The following is a 17415-nucleotide window of genomic DNA, read 5'->3' as shown; positions in this document are numbered from 1 at the left end:
GTAAAATGGGGGTAGTAAAACTCACAGTGGGTACCTTATGGGCTGGGTGTGAATAAATGGGACAAGATCCTGGAAAGTACTTGGCAAACCTTCAAAATGGTGTTGTTATCATTGTCATCTTTGCCCATGCTGGTAAGTGGCAGAGCTGGCATTATCATCTGCATGCTGCAGATGAAGAAACTGAGACAGGAGTGGAGAAGGCACTCCCTGTAAGATCACACAGAGAATCCGGGGTGAGTGGGGAGTGGGTGGGTGGGGGATGGGGGGATTGCTCTGAGGTCTAACAGTTATCCTTCCTGGGACATAGTTGGCAGGGCAGGAGGGAAGAGGAGTGTGTCCTTTCCCAGAATCCTGCTTACCCTCAGTCCTTGGCATGTAGGTCCCTATACCCAGAGGCCCAGAGATACCCTCAAACCTTCCTAAATCAAACCAAATCAAACCGAGACTTAAGAAAGTGATAGGGGAAATATTAATGATACACATTAAACTTTGGAGAGCTGGTTGTTAAACATTTACCATCACTCCCCTGCCTCCTCCCCAGCTGACCCCCTGCAAACTTAGGCCCCCAAAATTCAAGCTTGATAAAAGTCATGGCCTTATAGGACCTGGAATTGGAAGAGAGCACATATTCCTAGCCCCCCTCATTTTACAGAGAAGGAAACTGAGGACCATAAGCAGAAGGGACATGTCCAATACCACGAGACAATAATGATATTTCTAGAGTACATTAAGGTCTGCAAAGTGCTTTACACATAGTGGGAAATAGCACGGTGTCGTGAACAGTCAGCCTTGAAGCCAGGGAATGGGGAGAGGGAGGGAAATAAACATTTATTAAGCACCCACTGTGTGCCAGGCACTGTGCTAATTGATCAACAAATATTTGATTCTCACAACAACCATAGGAAGTAGGTGTTATTACTCTCCCCACTTGAGAGTTGAATAAACTGAGGCAGACAAGGGCTATGTGAATTGCCCAGGGTCACACAGCTAGTTAAGTGACTGAGGTTGGATTTGAACTCGGGTCTTCCTGATTCCAGGTCGTGTCCTATCTACTGCAGTGCCACCTCGCTGCCTCAAGAAGACTTGCTTTCAAGTCCTGTCTGAATGGGCGACCCTGGGGCAAGTCACTGCTTCTCAGTCCTTAGGCAAGTCTCTAAGACTATGGGTGCCAGGGAAGGTGTTGATCTACAGCAGGAGAAGGAATTTCCTCACCCGGGACTTCCTATACCAGTGAAATCACAGGTTCAGACTCTGTTCCCTTTACATGTTATCCCATTCCATGGTGTGGTGGATACTATTATTACTTCCACTTTGCAGATGAGGAAACTGAGGCTCAGATAGATTCTTACTATTGACTTGCCCAGGGTTATACAGATAGTAAGTATATGATGAGGTATTCAAACACAAGTCTTCTTAATCCAAGTCCACCGAGTTCCCCATTTAACCGTGCCCAGACTCAAACACAGGACTCCCAAAGCTAAGCCCAGAGCCTTTTACAGCAGCCTTCGCCCCTCAAAGAGTGGAGAGATAGAAAACTAGACATGGGGAGGGGGGGTAAAGGGGCAGGGAGATCCACCCCTCCCCCATTCCAGCCCTCTCATGACAGCTGCCAATGAGCTGAGCCCTCCCACCATCCTCCCCACCTCCTGCCCTCCCAGCCCAGTTCCTTTTCCCCCTGGCCTGGGCAGTGTAGGCAGGGCACCCAGATCCAGCCTTCGGTCCAGGCGGACGGTAAGGGAGCTCCTCTAATTGAACAGCAGTGTGGCCAGGACAGCTGAATCTGGGAGAACAACTCGGGGGGACAGGATGCCTGGGCCATGGGAGGAGAGGCTGAGGGCAGCCACTTGTGACCCAGACGGGGAGAGGCGATGGGGGCTGGAGGCCAAGATGCCTGAATTCTGGAAGAGAGAGCTGGGGGACAGAATGCCTGAGACCTTGGAGGAAAAGGCCAAAGGCAGGATGCCCACATCCCGGGGGGGAAGGCTGGGGGCTGGAGACCAGAAGGGCGGACTCCTTCCTGGAAAGAGAAGGGGGGGGGGTCACAGATGAGGTTGTCTAAGTCCTAGGATGGGACAAAATGGTGACCAGGAGCCAAGTGGAAGAAGCTGGGGGAGATGGGGGAAGGGAGTGAGGGATTGGCCGCTGGGCTGGGTCCCTAGTTGGGACTCTTGATTTCCCCAAAGCCAATGGGCTCCGAGCCACACCTTAGAACCTCCAAAGGGGGCAGCTCTTCTATGGTCCCCCTTGCTCATTACTAACCCTTGGGTCTCCAGTGGAGGAAAGGGCAACTCTTCCCGAAGGAAGAAGATTCCTAACCCCAACCAGAGTGAGATCAAGCTGAACCCAACAGCTCCCAGGTGATTAAGAGCCTGAAGAGACCTCAGCCATTGGCCAGTCTGACCCCCACCCCGACTTTTTTTGCAGAGGGAACAGAGACCCACAGAGATAGAATGACTTTTGTAAAGGGCAGAACCAGGATTTGAACTGGGGTCTTCTGACCTGAAATCAGCATTCTCTCTCCGCCCTAGGCTCAGAAGCATCTTGCTCAGGCAGTGTCAGAGCAGGGATACTGAGTTTTTGAGGGGTCTTCCAAGTCAGCTAATCCATGAGGAAAATGAGACCCAGAGGGGGCAGTCATTCGCCCAGTGCAAACGGCCTCGATCCCAGTCCAGGTCCTCTGACTCCACGTTGGCAGCTCTTTCCACTGAACCACGCTGCTTCTCTCTAGGGGAGGGGGAGAGATGCGCTTCTGCCCAGTTCATCCTCTTCTCTTGCGGGGTCAGAGGATCTCAGGAATCTAGGTTTTACCGCCTTGCCTGTGGGGCACTTCCTGTTTCCGGTTCTTGGAATGCGAGTGTACACTCTCTTGTGTCTGAGGCAGGCCTACTGAGAACACCAGAACCCTGGGCTGGGTCAGGGAACCTTCCCAGCTCTGATATTCTAGGATTCTTCAAAGCAGTTCATATTAATTATGCTTTTAATTAAGAATAATATAATAACAATATAATAATCAATCACAATTACAGCCATGATTCTGGCTTGCTCTGGGACTTCAGGCGAGCCCAAGGGCCTGAGGACCTGAGTTCAATTTCTGGGCGGTGTGGGTGCCCACCTGGCTCTGCCTCTAATTAGCTGTGGGAGCCATCCTGCCTCTCTGGACATCAGTCTCTTCTTCTGTGAAGGATCAGAGCAGGAGTCTTAACCTGCATTATGTACTGGCCCCCTTGGGCCGTCAGGCTGATGAAGTCTATGGACCACTTCTCAGAATCATGGTTTTGCATGCCTAAGATAAAAATCATGGGATTACCATGGAAACCAATTATATTGCAATATAAGTATCATTTAGAAAAACAAGCTAATGACCCCAGGTTAAGAATCCCTGGATCAGATGGTTCCTGAAGGCCTTTCCAGTTCAAAGGCCCGTAATGCTGATTCTTTCCTTCTCCAGGCCTCAGTTTAGTAGATGTGCTGAGTTGGATCTGGGGTAAGTCAAAGGTCAGGAAAGCTGGTAACTGGGGACAAGGTGAGCTTCCTGTCCCCCAAATTCTCTGCTTGTAAGAGCTAGACATGGGGGTACAGAGAGGGTGTGGCCAGGCTAAGTGGGAGGGGAAGGCCAGAAGACATGGGGATGTCCTGTCCCACCCACCTATGCTAAGGAAAGAGGTCATCCTCTGTTCCCCACCCACCCCCTCCCTGGGCCCAGCTGGCCTTCCTGTCCCAGATCCTGCCTCCTGGGGAGCCCTGGTCTAGCCTGGGACCCTCCCAAGCTTCCCTGGGCCCACAAGCTCCCAAAGATCCCAGGAGATGTTCTTACTCTGACTCCAAGTGGTAGGGATGGTGTTGGGATCTGGTGCTGAAAAACACGTGTGGAGAGAGGCAGATGAGTTCAGACTGACACAAAGATGGAGGCAGAGAGACATCTGAAAAGAGAGACTGAGGACAGACAGACAGACAGGCAAGCAAGCACAAACAGAGACAGATGAGGAATGATGACTGATTGCCCAGGTGGGGTTGGGGCGGGGCAGGTCCCAACACGGAGTCTCCTGAAAGACAAGATATCGTAGCGGAGAGGTGTCAGCATCAGCTAGGCCTGGATTCACTTACTAGCTCTGTGCCTCGGTTTCCTCATCTGTAAAACAGGGATAATCACAATCTCCTCCCACAGAGGGGAGGGAGCTCATCAGCTCATCCAGATTCCAGATCTGGGGCTGGAGGGGGCTTCAGAGCACGCTTAGCCAAACGCTGTCATTTTACATATGAGGAAACTGACTCCCAGGAAGATGAAGTGACCTCTGCCCAGGTAGGAAGAGACGAAGGCAGGATTGGCACCCAAGTCTGCCTACCCCTGGGCCAATGCTATTTCCACCATACCAGCCAGCAAATTTCACGAGTGGGGAAACTGAGGCTCAGAGAGCAGATCGCTTTTCTAGTCAAGGGCAGAGTCAAGACTGGGGACTAGGTCTCCTGTGGTCCAGACAACTGATCTTTCTGCTGGTTCTTGAGTTTGGAGGGGAGGGAAGGGGAGGGGAGAGGAGGATGGGTCTGAGCCTCTGTGCTGGCAGAGAGGCCCTTGGCGGGGGAGAAGGGCCCTGGGTCACTGCAACGCTCCCAGGGATCCATCTGCCTGCTGGGGGTGGGCTCTGAAGGGGCTTTGTGTAGTTGGGGGGCGGAGGGGGGCAGGGGGTGGGAATGTGACCAGCCGGGAGGGTTGGGGAGGGGCCCCATTGTTCCTGAAAATGTGCCTTGTGAGAGCTGACCTTTCAGCCAGAGTGGGGGCGAAGTCAAGATGCCAACCCCACTGGGGATGGGCTTGCCAGAAAGAAGGGGTGGAGCCCAGGTGGGGGGCAAGGGAGTGGCTGGAGAGGCCGAGTCATAGAGGAGACCAGACGGTTCGGGTTGGCATCTCAAAAGGGGAGTGAGGAAGTAGGGTGAGTCGCTCAGCTTTGCAGCATCCTAGAAGCCCAGGGCTTGCAGGGGGAATAGACTTATAGGCTCTGTAGCTGGAAGGGCCCTCAGACATGATATAGTCCTACTCCTTCACTTTACAGATAAAGAAACTGAGGCTGGGAGGTTGAATGCCTTTCCCAAGGTAGGTTCCCCAGACAGGTAGGATGGAATCTAGCCTTCTCCTGAGCAGGAATCAGCTTCAATAACCACACAAACAAGAAATTATCCACTTTCTGACTGAATACCCCCAAGGATGGAGACCTCCGCAACTTTGTGAACCAGCCCAAGCGGCTTTTGGGCAGCTCTAATTGTTTGGAAATTTATTCCTTGGCTCAAATCTTCCCACCTCTGCTGCTTCCTCCCTGTGTGACCTTGGGCAAGGTACTTTAACTTCCCAGCCTCAGTTTCTCCTTTTGTAAAATGAAGAGGGTTGTACTCTATGGCTACGGAGAGCCCTTCCAGCTCTGAATTGGTGATCCTATGTCGTTTAACCTCCCCGCCTCAGTTTCCTCATCCACAAGAAGGGAGTCAGACTACCTAGCCTCTCAGGTTCTTTCTGGTTCCGAACTCTGATACTCTTGGCCCCTTCTACTCAGTTGTTCCTAGTCTGGTCCTCTGGGATCAAGCAGAGCTCGGCTTCAACTGCTACTTTGTGGGTGTCAGGCAGCATCTACCCAGCCCCCAGCACCTTTCCCCATCTCTCTTCCTCCCTCTCAGTCCCCGTCTGTCTCCCTGTCCCTGTGTGTCCCGATTTCTACCTTATCGATGGGCTGTCAGTTGGAAAGAGGGGGAACCCCATATCTGCCCCCACGAGTGGCTGTGTGACTCTAGGCAAATATCCTTCCCTGATGTCCTCCTCTTTCCGATGAGGACTTGATGGGAGCTCCTAGTGATGAGATTCCGGTCAGCCAGAAGACCTCCTCATCCCCCTCTCTCTTTCCAGGGTCCCCCAGGCAGTCTCAGACCAAGAACATTTCCAGGGTGGGAGTTGGTGCTGAGGTGAGTAGCCGAAGAGCCAAGACCTGGCCCCATCAACAGAATGGAAACTCCCTGAGGACAGGCAGTGCTCCTCCCCAGGCCCTTAAATGCTTGTTATTAGTTGATCGATTGCTCTGTCCCTGGCTTCTTCTTCTCCACAGGCAGGTGCTCAGGAAGAGAAGGGGAAAGCAGCGGAGAACCCCCAAGCGCCCTGGGCTCAGCGCCCCCCAGGAGCTGGGCATTGTGCAGAGAGGACAGTGAGTGAGAATCCTCCCAGACTCCCACTCACCAATGCTCTGGCCCCCTACAGGATCAAGCAGTGGGAGGCAGGGGAGGTGGAGCCGTGGGTTAGACTCTCAGCTCACCATGGACAAGCCACTTCCTTTACTTGTGCCTCAGTTTCCTCATCTGTAACAGCTCTGTGAGGGAGCTGGTACAAGTATTAACCCTGTTTTACAGATGACTCAGAAAGGTCAAGTGACTTTTCCAACATCACACAGCTTTAAAATTGGGGGGGGGGAAGCATCTGAGTCCAGTTTAAATCAGTCTGTCCTGTCTAGAAACCATTGGATCTGAGCACTGGCTTATCTCCTCCTGGTGGGCTTGGAGTCAGAAGGCTGGGCTTTATTTCCTCCTGCCCCCAGTGCTGTGTGATCTTGGGCAAATCTCTGGACTCCTCTGGCCCTGCCGTTTCCTGCTCTGCTAAATGAAGGGCTTGTCCTGGATGATGCCTAAGGCCCCATCCTCCTGAACCCTGCAGTCCCAGGCACTAGTACAATGGAGCCTGGCTCCTGTTCTCTGGTCCCCTTCTTTCTTAGGAGATGCAGCCTTCTCTTCCTCACTCTGCCTCTTTCTCCCCCCCACTGCAGGCCCAGAAGCTCTTGCTCCATGCAGAGCTGAAGCAAGTTTTACAGAAGAAAGGAGAGAGGCAGGCTGCATCTGGGGCCCTGGCCTCAACCTCTGGACGTACCATGGAGGCCAGAAGTAGGAGTGCTGAGGTATAGCTGTGTAGCGGTAGTGTTGAGGCAGGAGAGCAACATTTCAGGTGGAGGATCCTCCAGGGGTGTGGGCCTGGCTCCTGGAAGGCCAAGATAGCTGGGGACCCTGGACTAGCATGCCTCCCCCAGTGGCAGTGGGCTACTGGGAGCCTCCCCTTCTCCCTCTGAGAGATGAGAAGATTGCATGGCCTCCCTGCCCGCCTACCCCCCACCAATGTCCTCCTCTGCCCCCAGGAGCTCAGGAAGGCAGAGCTAGTAGAGATCATCGTAGAGACTGAGGCTGAGACGGGCGTCAGCGGCATCAACGTGGCAGGCGGGGGCAAGGAAGGAATCTTCATCAAGGAACTGCTCAAAGACTCACCAGCAGCCAAGACCCTCAGCTTGCAGGAAGGTACGTGGGACTGGGGGGAACAGGGGATGGTCCCTTGAAGCTTGGCGAGTAAGACTGCCATACTGAAGAGCTGTGTGAGGTCAGCCTTGGAGTGGTGGCAATGCAGCCGAACCATGGAGGCGTGAAGTCAGAGATCCTGGGTTTCACCTCCACCTGGGGCCAGCTGCTTGACCTATCTTGCCTCAGTTTCCCCATCTGTAAAAGGAGGGAGTTGGAAAGGCCTCTAAAGGCCTTTCTTGCTCTAGATTCTTTGAGACAATGCCCAGGGCTGTGCAGAACAAGACAGATAGGAGGGAGCCGAACTGAGAACCTAAATCAGGATCTCAGGACAGCTGGGTGATGAATCTTCCCAGGCAGTCGGTGACGGGGGTGGGAAGAGGGGAGGGAGACAGGAGGTTATGTTGTTGTTCTTCAGTCATTTTCAGTCACGTCCAACCCTTTGTGACCCCATTTGGGGTTTTCTCGGCAAAGATCCTGGAGAGGTTGGCCATTTCCTTCTCCAGCTCATTTTACAGATGAGGAAACTGAGGCAAGAAAGGTGGTGTGACCTGTCTAGGGATACACAGCTGGTGTCAGAGGCAGGATTGGCTCTGCTTTGTACAGTTACTGGCTTCCTTCAAATCTCAGCTGAGAGCTCACATGCTGCAGGAAGCCTTTCTGGACCCCTCTTAATTCTGGTGTAGGATGGGTGATTATTTCCAATTCCTCAGCCTGTAGCTTATCTGTAGATGGCTATGTTATCTCCCCATTAAACTGGGGACTCCTTGTGAGCAGGGAACTGTCCAGTGTTTGGCACAAAGGAGACATCTACTGAATGTTTATTGACCGACTGGCGGGGCGTGGGGTGGGCATGGCACAGGTGGAGAGCTGCCCCAGAGGAGGGCCTTCAGTGCTAGCTTCTCCTTAAGGAGCTGACCACTTAACTGGGGAAGAGAAATCTAAAATAATCAGGGTACATAGTGAGGGCAAAGGACGGGGTTCGGGAGAAATCTGAGTGAGATTCTTGGCTGGGGTGGTAGAATGTGTGGGCATAGAATGGAATCTCTTTGAGGGTAAGGGGCTTCTCCCCTTAGCACTGATGTATGAGAGCCTGGTAAAGTGTCTGACAGCATACAGGAAGAAAAGGGGAATGGCCCCAGCTTTCACTGGTATAAGGCAGCGGCTGGGGGACACTTGGGGGACCCTTTCAGGAGTCCTCAAGGTCAAAGCTGCCTTCATAATAACAAAGAGATATTTTCATATATCATCAGATCTAACCCATAGAAAGAAAAGGTCTTGGGGGAGGTCCTCAGTAATTAAGAGTGTAAAGGGGCCCCAAGATCAAAGTTTGAGAACCGCATCCCTCCACCTAATTAATAGTCTTAGACAGTTACCTAGAGCACTGAGAGGTTAAATGACTTGCCCAGAGTCCCACATCCAAGTGACTTACAAATATCTCATTTTATCCTTACGACAACCCTGGGAGGTAGATGCTATTTATTTATTTGACTTTTTAGGCAGTTGGGGTTAAGTGACTTGCCCAGGGTCACACTGTCAAGTGTTTGGTCTAAGGCCAGATTTGAACTCAGGTCCTCCTGACTTCAGGGCCGGTGCTGTATCCACTGCACCACCTAGCTGCCCCTGTAGATGCTATTGTTATCTGTATTTTACAGATGAGGGAAAAACCGAGGCAAACAGGGTGAAGTGACTTGCCCAAGGTCACACAGCTAGTACATGCCTGAGGCTGGATTTGAACTCAGGTCTTCCTGACTCTGGGCCCCCAAACTCCACCTTCCTCCATGTGTGTACCTGTATGTTTCAGAGGCAGAAGGTGAACCCAGGTCTTTCTGGTTTTGAGGATGGCTCTCGGCATGTAGTTGGTGTTTAATAATTGCTGACTGAAGGTTCCTCAGAGGAGGTGGCTTTGAAGTTGGGCCTCGAAAGCCAGGCAGAATGGAGGCTCTGGGTCCCCTTGTTGTCATTCTCTGCACTCTCAACAGTGCCTTGAACTCAGGCATCGAAAGTCGCTTTGAATGGGAGGATTTCAGCAGGCAGAAAGGGGAGACGGTGGGGGTGGGGGCACAGCCTGAATGGAGACCCATAGTTGGAAGACGGGGTGGGTGGAGCTGGAGACTTCCCGTTGTCTCATTCAGCTGGTGAAGGAATGAGGGTAAGGGTACATAAGGCTGTCAGTGTAGCTTATGGAGAGCACAGGGAGCTTGGATTGTGACCAGAGCCAGGACTTGCGTTTGAATTCTGGCTGTTACTTCCTAGCTGTGTGACTGTGCAGAAAAGTGTCATGAGGAAGGGGTCAGGGGCTAGTCTTGGAGCCAAAAAGCTCTAGGTTCAGGATCCGGGAAAAGTCACTTGGTCTCTCTGTGCCTCAGTCTCCTCATCTGTAAAAGGAGGATCTTGGTTGGACCAGATGGTACCAACTGTCCCATCCAGAGTGGACAATCTGATTCATGTTCTCAGGACACTATTAAGGTAGTTTAGCCAGCATTGAGCTTAGCCAAACATCAAGCTTAGGACCAGAAGTTATGTAAGAGTTCAGTTATCCCAAGTCATCCAGAAGGGGGTCCAGATCAAGATGGGGGAGGCTGCCAGTGCCCTGGGATGCCCATCCACCCTGCTAGGCCAATGCCCCTACCTATCCTCTAATGGGATCTTAAGTTGCATTAGAAAAGAAAACACCCCAGGCAGCCGGGTGGCACACATTGGCCCTGAAGGTAGAAGGACCTGAGTTCGAATCTGCCTCAGACACTTACTAGCTGCGTGACCCTGGGTAAGTTACTTCACCCCAATTGCCTAAAAAGAAAAGAAAGAAAAAGAAAATACCCAGAGTCAAGGAGGGGGACAGTCTATTTTCTGTCCTGGTCAGATAACATTTGGACCTTCATGCTAGCCCTATATACCGCCATCTTTTAGGATGAAAAGGGAGAAGTTGAAACCCCTAGCCAGGACACTTGGGTGGTGAGGGGATTGGGAAAAGAACCGGGGATGTCTCACCTGGAGAAGACAAGACTTTGGGCAGGAGGTATGATGGCTGTCTTTCAAGAATTTGCAAGATTGTCATGTGGGAGAAGATCTGCCTCATTCTATTAGTTGCCATAGGATGCCCTCAGAAACAATGTGTGTGTGTGTGTGTGTGTGTGTGTGTGTGTGTGTGTGTGTGTGTGTGGTGCAGGGAGGAGTCAGGGAGAATTCCAGTTCCATGTAATGAAAAGCATTCCAATTGGGAGCTGTCCAGAAGTGGGATGGGATGCCTCAGGAGGGAGGGAGGGAGTGCCACGTCGCTGGAGGTCTCCAAGTGGACCATACACAATGACTGGTCAGTGACACTGTTGAGGTGTTTTCTGCTCAGAGAGGAGTCAGACAAAAGAACCTCTCAGGTCCCGGTGTCCAAAGTTCGATTCCACTAGGCAAGAATTTACTTTGCTCACATTGAATGTGAGAAGACAGCTAGTCTTGAATCCAGGAAGACCTGAGTTCCAGTCTCATCTCCAACACATACGGGCACCTCTCTCTGCTCTAGGCGACTCTGAGGTGATAAGGTCCAGAGAAGGTAGCCACTGGCATGGGTAGAGGGAGTGCTCTCATCCAGAATGTTCTCGTAGCAGTTCTGTCCTCTAAAATCCTATGCAGAGCATGCAGGGGCACCTGAAATCACGGGAGGCAGACCAGCTTGAAAAGGGAAAGGGAAACTTCCTATCCATCAGAGCTCTCCAGAAATGGGAAAGGACTGCCTCAACAAGTAGTGAGTTCCCCATCACTGGAAGTATTCAAGCAGAAGCTGAATGATCACTTTAGGGGACTGTGGTAATCGTAAGGGCAGGACCGGATAACCCTGGAGGTCCCTTCCAGCCCTGAGATTCTGTGACTCCCGCAGGAGACCAGCTGCTCAGTGCCCGGGTCTTTTTTGACAACTTCAAGTATGAAGATGCTCTACGCTTGCTGCAGTGTGCAGAACCCTATAAGGTCTCCTTCTGCCTCAAGCGGACAGTGCCCACCGGGGACCTGGCACTGCGCCCGGGCACCGCAGCCGGCTACGAGGTCAAGGGCCCCCGGGCCAAGGTGGCCAAGCTGGTACGCGTGCTGCTCCCGGGCCCCGCCATGGAGGGCCCCGGAGCCCCAAACTCGGCCCCAGGCACCCTGCGGGGAACCTCCCAAGCTGCTCCTGTTGCCCCGGGCTCCGCCCCCTGAGCCTGCCCAGCCATCTGGCTGGACGGGGACTAACCCAGCCGTTAACCTTCCCCAGCCCCCGCCTACTGTCCCTGCCCCAGCCCAGCCCCGCCCAGCCTCAGCCCTCCCATGGCCCACAACGCCCGATGGCATGTCCCGGGCACAGCTCTGACCCCTGGCCTTTCCTGCCCGTAGCCTACCTCCCTATTCCTCCACTGGCTGTCCATCCAGGCATCACCGGCTGATTCAAACTCCAGCTGATAAAGCCAATCTCCCCACAGCAGTGGTTCTCAAACTTTTTTGGTCTTGGGACCCCTTTACATTCTTAAAAATTAGACAGGACTCTCCCAAAAGAGCTTTATTCAGCGGGGAGTTACAGCTAGCAATATTTACTGCATCAGAAATTAAAACATGCTAGTGTTATCATGAAAATCATTTGGACCTGGAGACCCTCAGGGGTTCCTGGAGTGGCTTTGAGAACCACAGCCCCAAGGGATTGGCAATCGGAGATTCTAAATGAAGGACAATCCTTTAAAGCCCAGAGGAATGATGCTATGATGGAGGAAAGCCCGATCGGGCTGGTATCTGAGGGCAGGCCTTCCTTCCCTCATCGGCTGCTCTGTTTCCAACCTCTCCCAATCTGCTGGCACCCCTTATTATTCCACCGCCTCCCGCCTCTCTCCTCTCTCCCCAGAACATCCAGAGCCTGTCCCCAGTGAAGAAGAAGAAGGTCCTAGCTGTGTCGGGGGCCCCGGGAATCCCCTCAGACCTGGCCCCTGTTGATGTTGAGTTCTCCTTCCCCAAGTTTTCCAGGCTGCGACGGGCAAAGGCCGAGGTGGCCCCGGGGCCCACGCTGCCCGCCCCCGCCCGCCGACGCTTACGTCTCCCCCGGCTGCGGGTGAGGGAAGTGGCCGGTCCCGGTCCAACTGCCGAGCCGGTGACCCAGGTCCCTTCCTTGGCCACCATCCCCTTCCTTGGAAGCAGGAAGGCCAAGGTGGAGGGTGCTCTGGCTAGAGAGGAGCCATCCTTTGGGGCTCGCTTTGTGACCCCCCAGCTAGAGCTGGCTGGGCCTCAGAGGGCAGGCGCTGAGGCGGTGGCTGAAGCTCCACAGCCTCCGGGCACTGGATTTAGCCTCCATCTGCCCTCATTGGGCCTGACAGCCCCAGCGGCCCCTGTGCCTGAGGTGGCCACAGGGGGGATTCAGGTACCCCAGGTGGAGCTGCCTACCCTCACCAAATTGCCTTGCCTAGAGGCCAGAGAAGGTGGGGCCGTGGCAGCACCTGCTTTAGATGTGTCTGCGCCATCCGTGGAGGTGGACCTGGTGCTGCCTGGGGCCGAGGCTGAAGTCCGGGGAGAAGGGCCTGAGGTCGCTTTAAAGGTGCCCTGGCTCACCTTTCCCCGCTTTGGTGCTCGGGGGAAGGAAGGGGTAGGGCTTGAGGGGGAGGGGAAGGCTGGCAAAGGAATAAAGGGCAGTCCTGAGGCCAGGGCCAAAGGGCCCAAGCTGCGGATGCCCACTTTTGGGCTCTCCCTGCTGGAGTCCCGGCCAGCTGTACCCGAACCCACCACAGAAGGCAAGTTGAAACTGCCCACAATCAAGATGCCTTCTTTTGGCATTGGGGTGCCTGGGGCTGAAGCGAAGCTGCCCAAGGGCCCAGAGGTGAAGCTTCCCAAGGCCCCAGAAGTGAGGTTGCCAAAAGTTCCTGAGGTAAAGTTGCCAAAGGCACCATGTGTGCAGCTCCCCAAAGGGCCTGAGGTGAAGATGCCCAAGGGGCCTGAGGTGTCCATCCCAGAGGTGCACCTTCCAGACGTGCAGCTCCCGAAGGTGCCGGAGATGAAGATGCCCAAGGGACCTGAGGTGTCCATCCCAGAGGTGCACCTTCCAGAGGTCCAGCTCCCGAAGGTGCCGGAGATGAAGATGCCCAAGGGACCTGAGGTGTCCATCCCAGAGGTGCACCTTCCAGAGGTCCAGCTCCCGAAGGTGCCGGAGATGAAGATGCCCAAGGGACCTGAGGTGTCCATCCCAGAGGTGCACCTTCCAGATGTGCAGCTCCCGAAGGTGCCGGAGATGAAGATGCCCAAGGGACCTGAGGTGTCCATCCCAGAGGTGCACCTTCCAGAGGTCCAGCTCCCAAAGGTGCCGGAGATGAAGATGCCCAAGGGACCTGAGGTGTCCATCCCAGAGGTGCACCTTCCAGAGGTCCAGCTCCCAAAGGTGCTGGAGATGAAGATGCCAAGGGACCTGAGGTGTCCATCCCAGAGGTGCACCTTCCAGAGGTCCAGCTCCCAAAGGTGCTGGAGATGAAGATGCCCAAGGGACCTGAGGTGTCCATCCCAGAGGTGCACCTTCCAGAGGTCCAGCTCCCAAAGGTGCTGGAGATGAAGCTACCCAAGGTCCCAGACATGTCTATCCCAGATGTGCATCTTCCAGAGATACAGCTCCCCAAAGTGCCTGAGATGAAGCTGCCTAAGGTCCCGGACATGTCTATCCCAGATGTGCATCTTCCAGAGGTACAGCTCACAAAGGCACCCGAGACAACACCTGAGATGAAGCTGCCCAAGGTCCCAGACATGTCTATCCCAGATGTGCACCTTCCAGAGGTACAGCTCCCCAAAGTTCCAGAGATGAAACTGCCCAAAGTTCCAGACATGTCTATCCCAGATGTGCACCTTCCAGACGTGCAGCTCCCAAAGGTGCCCGGGATGCAAATGCCCAAGATGCCAGAAATGCACCTCCCTAAGATGCCAGAGATGAAGCTGCCCAAAGCTCCAGGTGTGCGGCTTCCTCAAGAACCCATAGCACCCCGTGGGGCAGAGCGGGCAGAGGGGCTGGACTTTGGTTTCAAATTGCCCAAGATGTCCATCCCCAAGTTGGGACGAGTGGGATCTCCTCCACGGGCCAAGGTTGGGGTGGTGAGCCCTGAAGTGCCAGGGCGTGGGAAGCCGTTGCCCGAGCCAGCCACCAAGGGGCCTGAGGCCCGGCTCAGCTTCCCGTCTGTTACACTGCCCTCGGTGGAGCTGGAGCTGCCTGGTACTGGGCTCCCAGGACCCCCTACAGGCGAGGCAGGACCCCCAAAGGGGGCTGCTCCCACACCTAAGCTTCCTGCAGAGCTTTCTGGGATCTCTCTTGGTACAGTGGAGGAGGGGGAGGCAGGGTTCAAGATGCCCAGCCTGGTCCTGCCTGCTGTTGAGATAGCTGCCCCCAAGCTTCCTGAAGGAGGGGCAGAGGGGAAACTGGAAGTGTCTGAGCCCAAACTCAAATCTCCCAAGTTCTCCCTGCCTAAGTTTGGGCTTTCGGGCCCCAAGGTGGGAAAGGGGGAAGGGGACAGTGAAGGGGGTATACGCGGGGCCAAGCTGAAAACATCCAAGTTTGGCATCACCTTCCCCAAGGTCCGGACAGGTGTTGAGGCTGAAACCAAGGAATCTGGGGAGGCTCCTCTGCTGTCTGCCCTGGGTGTCTCTGTCCCCCAACTCAGCCTGGATGTCCAGTTGCCCACAGGCAAGGTGGAGGTGCCCAGCGAGCTGCCTGACATCAAACTCAAGGGTCCCAAATTTGCTTTGCCCAGGTTTGGGGCCAAGGGCAAAGATCTGGAAGCTGGAGAGATGGCGCTGGGGGAGGGGGAAGCAGAAAGCAAAGGCCGGGGGTGGGAGGCTAAGGTAAAAATGCCCAAGTTTAAAATACCTTCATTTGGGTTGGCACGGGGAAGGGAGGTGGAAGATGGGGACCAGGGCGGCCCTGAGGACAAACTACACGTGGGGCATGCTGCCTTGAAAATACCCCAAGTGGAGCTGCCTACATTGGTGGCACAGGGAGAGGAGAGAGCGGAGGTGGAGATGGCAAGGGGAGAGGTCAAGCTGCCAATCCTTCAGATCTCAGTGCCTGGGTTGGAAAGTGGGGCAGAGCAGGTGGGCATGGAGGCCTCTGAGAAGGATGTCAAGGGCTACAAGGGAGAGATGGCAATGCCCACACTGGGAATCACGGTGCCCCAGGTAGAACTAACTGGTTTTGGGGGGGTTGGCGAAGGGATGGGATCTGAGGGAAAAGCTTCCCAGAGGCAGCAGGAAGGGATGGCTACTGCAACAGAGCGGGGTGTGGGGGGTGTGGGCTTCCGGGTACAGCTGCCCCAGGTGGACCTTTCTCTCCCTGGGGCCCAAGCAGAGAGAGGGGAGATGCTTGTGGGAGAGGGGGTGTTCAAGATGCCCGGTGTGACTGTGCCCCAGCTGGAGCTGGACGTGGGGCTTGGGCACAAGGCAGAGGGGACCAGGGATGCTCTGGTGGGAGGCGAGGGGCAGCCAGTGGCTGAAGGCACAGCAGAGGGGAGATTCTGGTTGAAGATGCCCACCTTCAAGGGCAGTGGGGAGGGTGATGGTCAGCCTGTGGCCCTGCCTGGAGCTTCCCCTGACCATACCTTCCACCTCTCCCTTCCAGATGTGGGCTTCACAGTGGAGCCAGGAGCTGCACAGGCAGGCACACCCCTGGAAGGGGGCAAGCAATGCTCCTGGATGCCCGAGGTGGAGCTCTCCCAACCCGCCATGGGCAGCCATGCTGAATACCAGGTGGCCGGGGATGGGCTGGAAGGTGAGGCCGGGCACAGGCCCAAAATCAAACTGCCTCGATTTGGGCTCTTGCTAGGGAAAGAAGAGGGAGATGATGGGGAGAAGGCCAAGGGAAAGAAGCTGGCAAAGGCGTCAGGCAAGGATGAAGCTGGTGTCTCTGGGGAAGGAGGAACAAAAAGCTCCCCAGGGTCAGGGAAATCTACTGTCCTGTTGTCTTGGGGTGGTTCTGGAGAGGGTGGTGGGGAGGCTGGTGGCCGGCTCCGGAGTCCTAAGCTAAGACTGCCTAAAGTAGGCTTCGCCAAGGGTGAAGCTCCCAGTGCTAACGGGAGCAACTCCCCAGGGGAGGAGGTGGGAGCTGCCATAGCCCTGCACAATGGGGCATCCCCAGGCCGCCTTGGCCGTGTGTGCCTGCCCCAAGTGGAACTTGCCTCCCCCTACAAAAGCCCAGAACAGGACCCCGAGCTGAGCCGGAGCCTGGTGGGGGTGGACAGTGGCCCCTTCGCTGCCTTGCGGGTCACTCGTTTCCGCTCCCCCTTCTCCAGCCGCTCTAAAGAGGAAGGGGAGCCTGGTGGGACTGAGGGATCCCAGAGGTCCCCCGGAGACAAGTCCCCCAAATTCCACTTCCCCAAGGTGTCGCTGAGCCCCAAGACACAGGGGGTGGCCAAGGGAGCCCCAAGTGAGGAGGAAGAGGGAACATTCAGGGTCCGGCTGCCTAAGGTGGGCTTCTCTGAGGCAGAAACTGAAGGCGAGCCAACCCCATTGGGCACTGCCAAGATGGAGGGGGCCCAAATGGCAGCCATCTAAGCTCTTTTAGGGAGGTAGCAGCGTCTTCCCTGTTCTCCCCCTCCCCCTACAACTCTGCGTGTTAGATACTAGCACTAACCCTGTGAGGCCTGAGAGGTAGGAGCAAACCCAGGAAACACTGGGCACCAGCTACCACTCAGGCTGCATGCTTCTCAGAGGAAACATCTGTGTAATGATCAGGAGCCAATTGGTATGAATAAAGTAACCCTAAGTCTGCTACTTTGTCTGGTAACCTCTAGCAAGAAGCCCTGGGACTTTGGTTTGGGGGTCACTGGGCCCCTCTTCTTCACTCTTAGGTAAGAAGGAACCAGGAGAGACCAGAGATTGGGTGGGAGCATTATGGTTGTCCCCTATGGGGGCTGGACAAAATATAGGCACCCTTGACCTGGGGGCATCTCTGACTTGAGGTGAGAACCAAGATCCCTGGCCTCGGGGAACCCCAGTAGAGAGGGATATGTGATGGGGAAACAAGGTCCCTGCTCTTGCAGAGAGGGACACGAAGCCTCTGCCCTCACGTGGTACTCTGTGGACGGAAGCCCTTGGAATGAGATTGCTCTAGAGGTGGGAGGGATCACCTCGTCT

General features: G+C 54.8%; 1 protein-coding gene across 1 annotated transcript; it reads left to right on the top strand.

Moving 5' to 3' along the window:
* The first annotated feature begins 1678 nt into the window (after positions 1-1678).
* On the top strand, positions 1679-17052 carry PRX (periaxin). Its single transcript, XM_020979065.2, is given in 9 exon segments — positions 1679-1731; positions 3449-3484; positions 5891-5946; positions 6087-6182; positions 6795-6923; positions 7158-7314; positions 11183-11379; positions 12170-13711; positions 13714-17052. Coding segments are annotated over 5 exon segments (5043 nt in total). The 5' UTR covers positions 1679-1731; positions 3449-3484; positions 5891-5946; positions 6087-6182; positions 6795-6896; the 3' UTR covers positions 16834-17052.
* Positions 17053-17415: the final 363 nt, after the last annotated feature.

This window comes from Phascolarctos cinereus, unplaced genomic scaffold (genome assembly GCF_003287225.1).
Source record: "Phascolarctos cinereus isolate Bilbo 61053 unplaced genomic scaffold, phaCin_HiC Scaffold_726;HRSCAF=1367, whole genome shotgun sequence".
Lineage (NCBI taxonomy): Eukaryota > Metazoa > Chordata > Mammalia > Diprotodontia > Phascolarctidae > Phascolarctos > Phascolarctos cinereus.
This window is presented reverse-complemented; position numbering and strand designations above follow the sequence as displayed.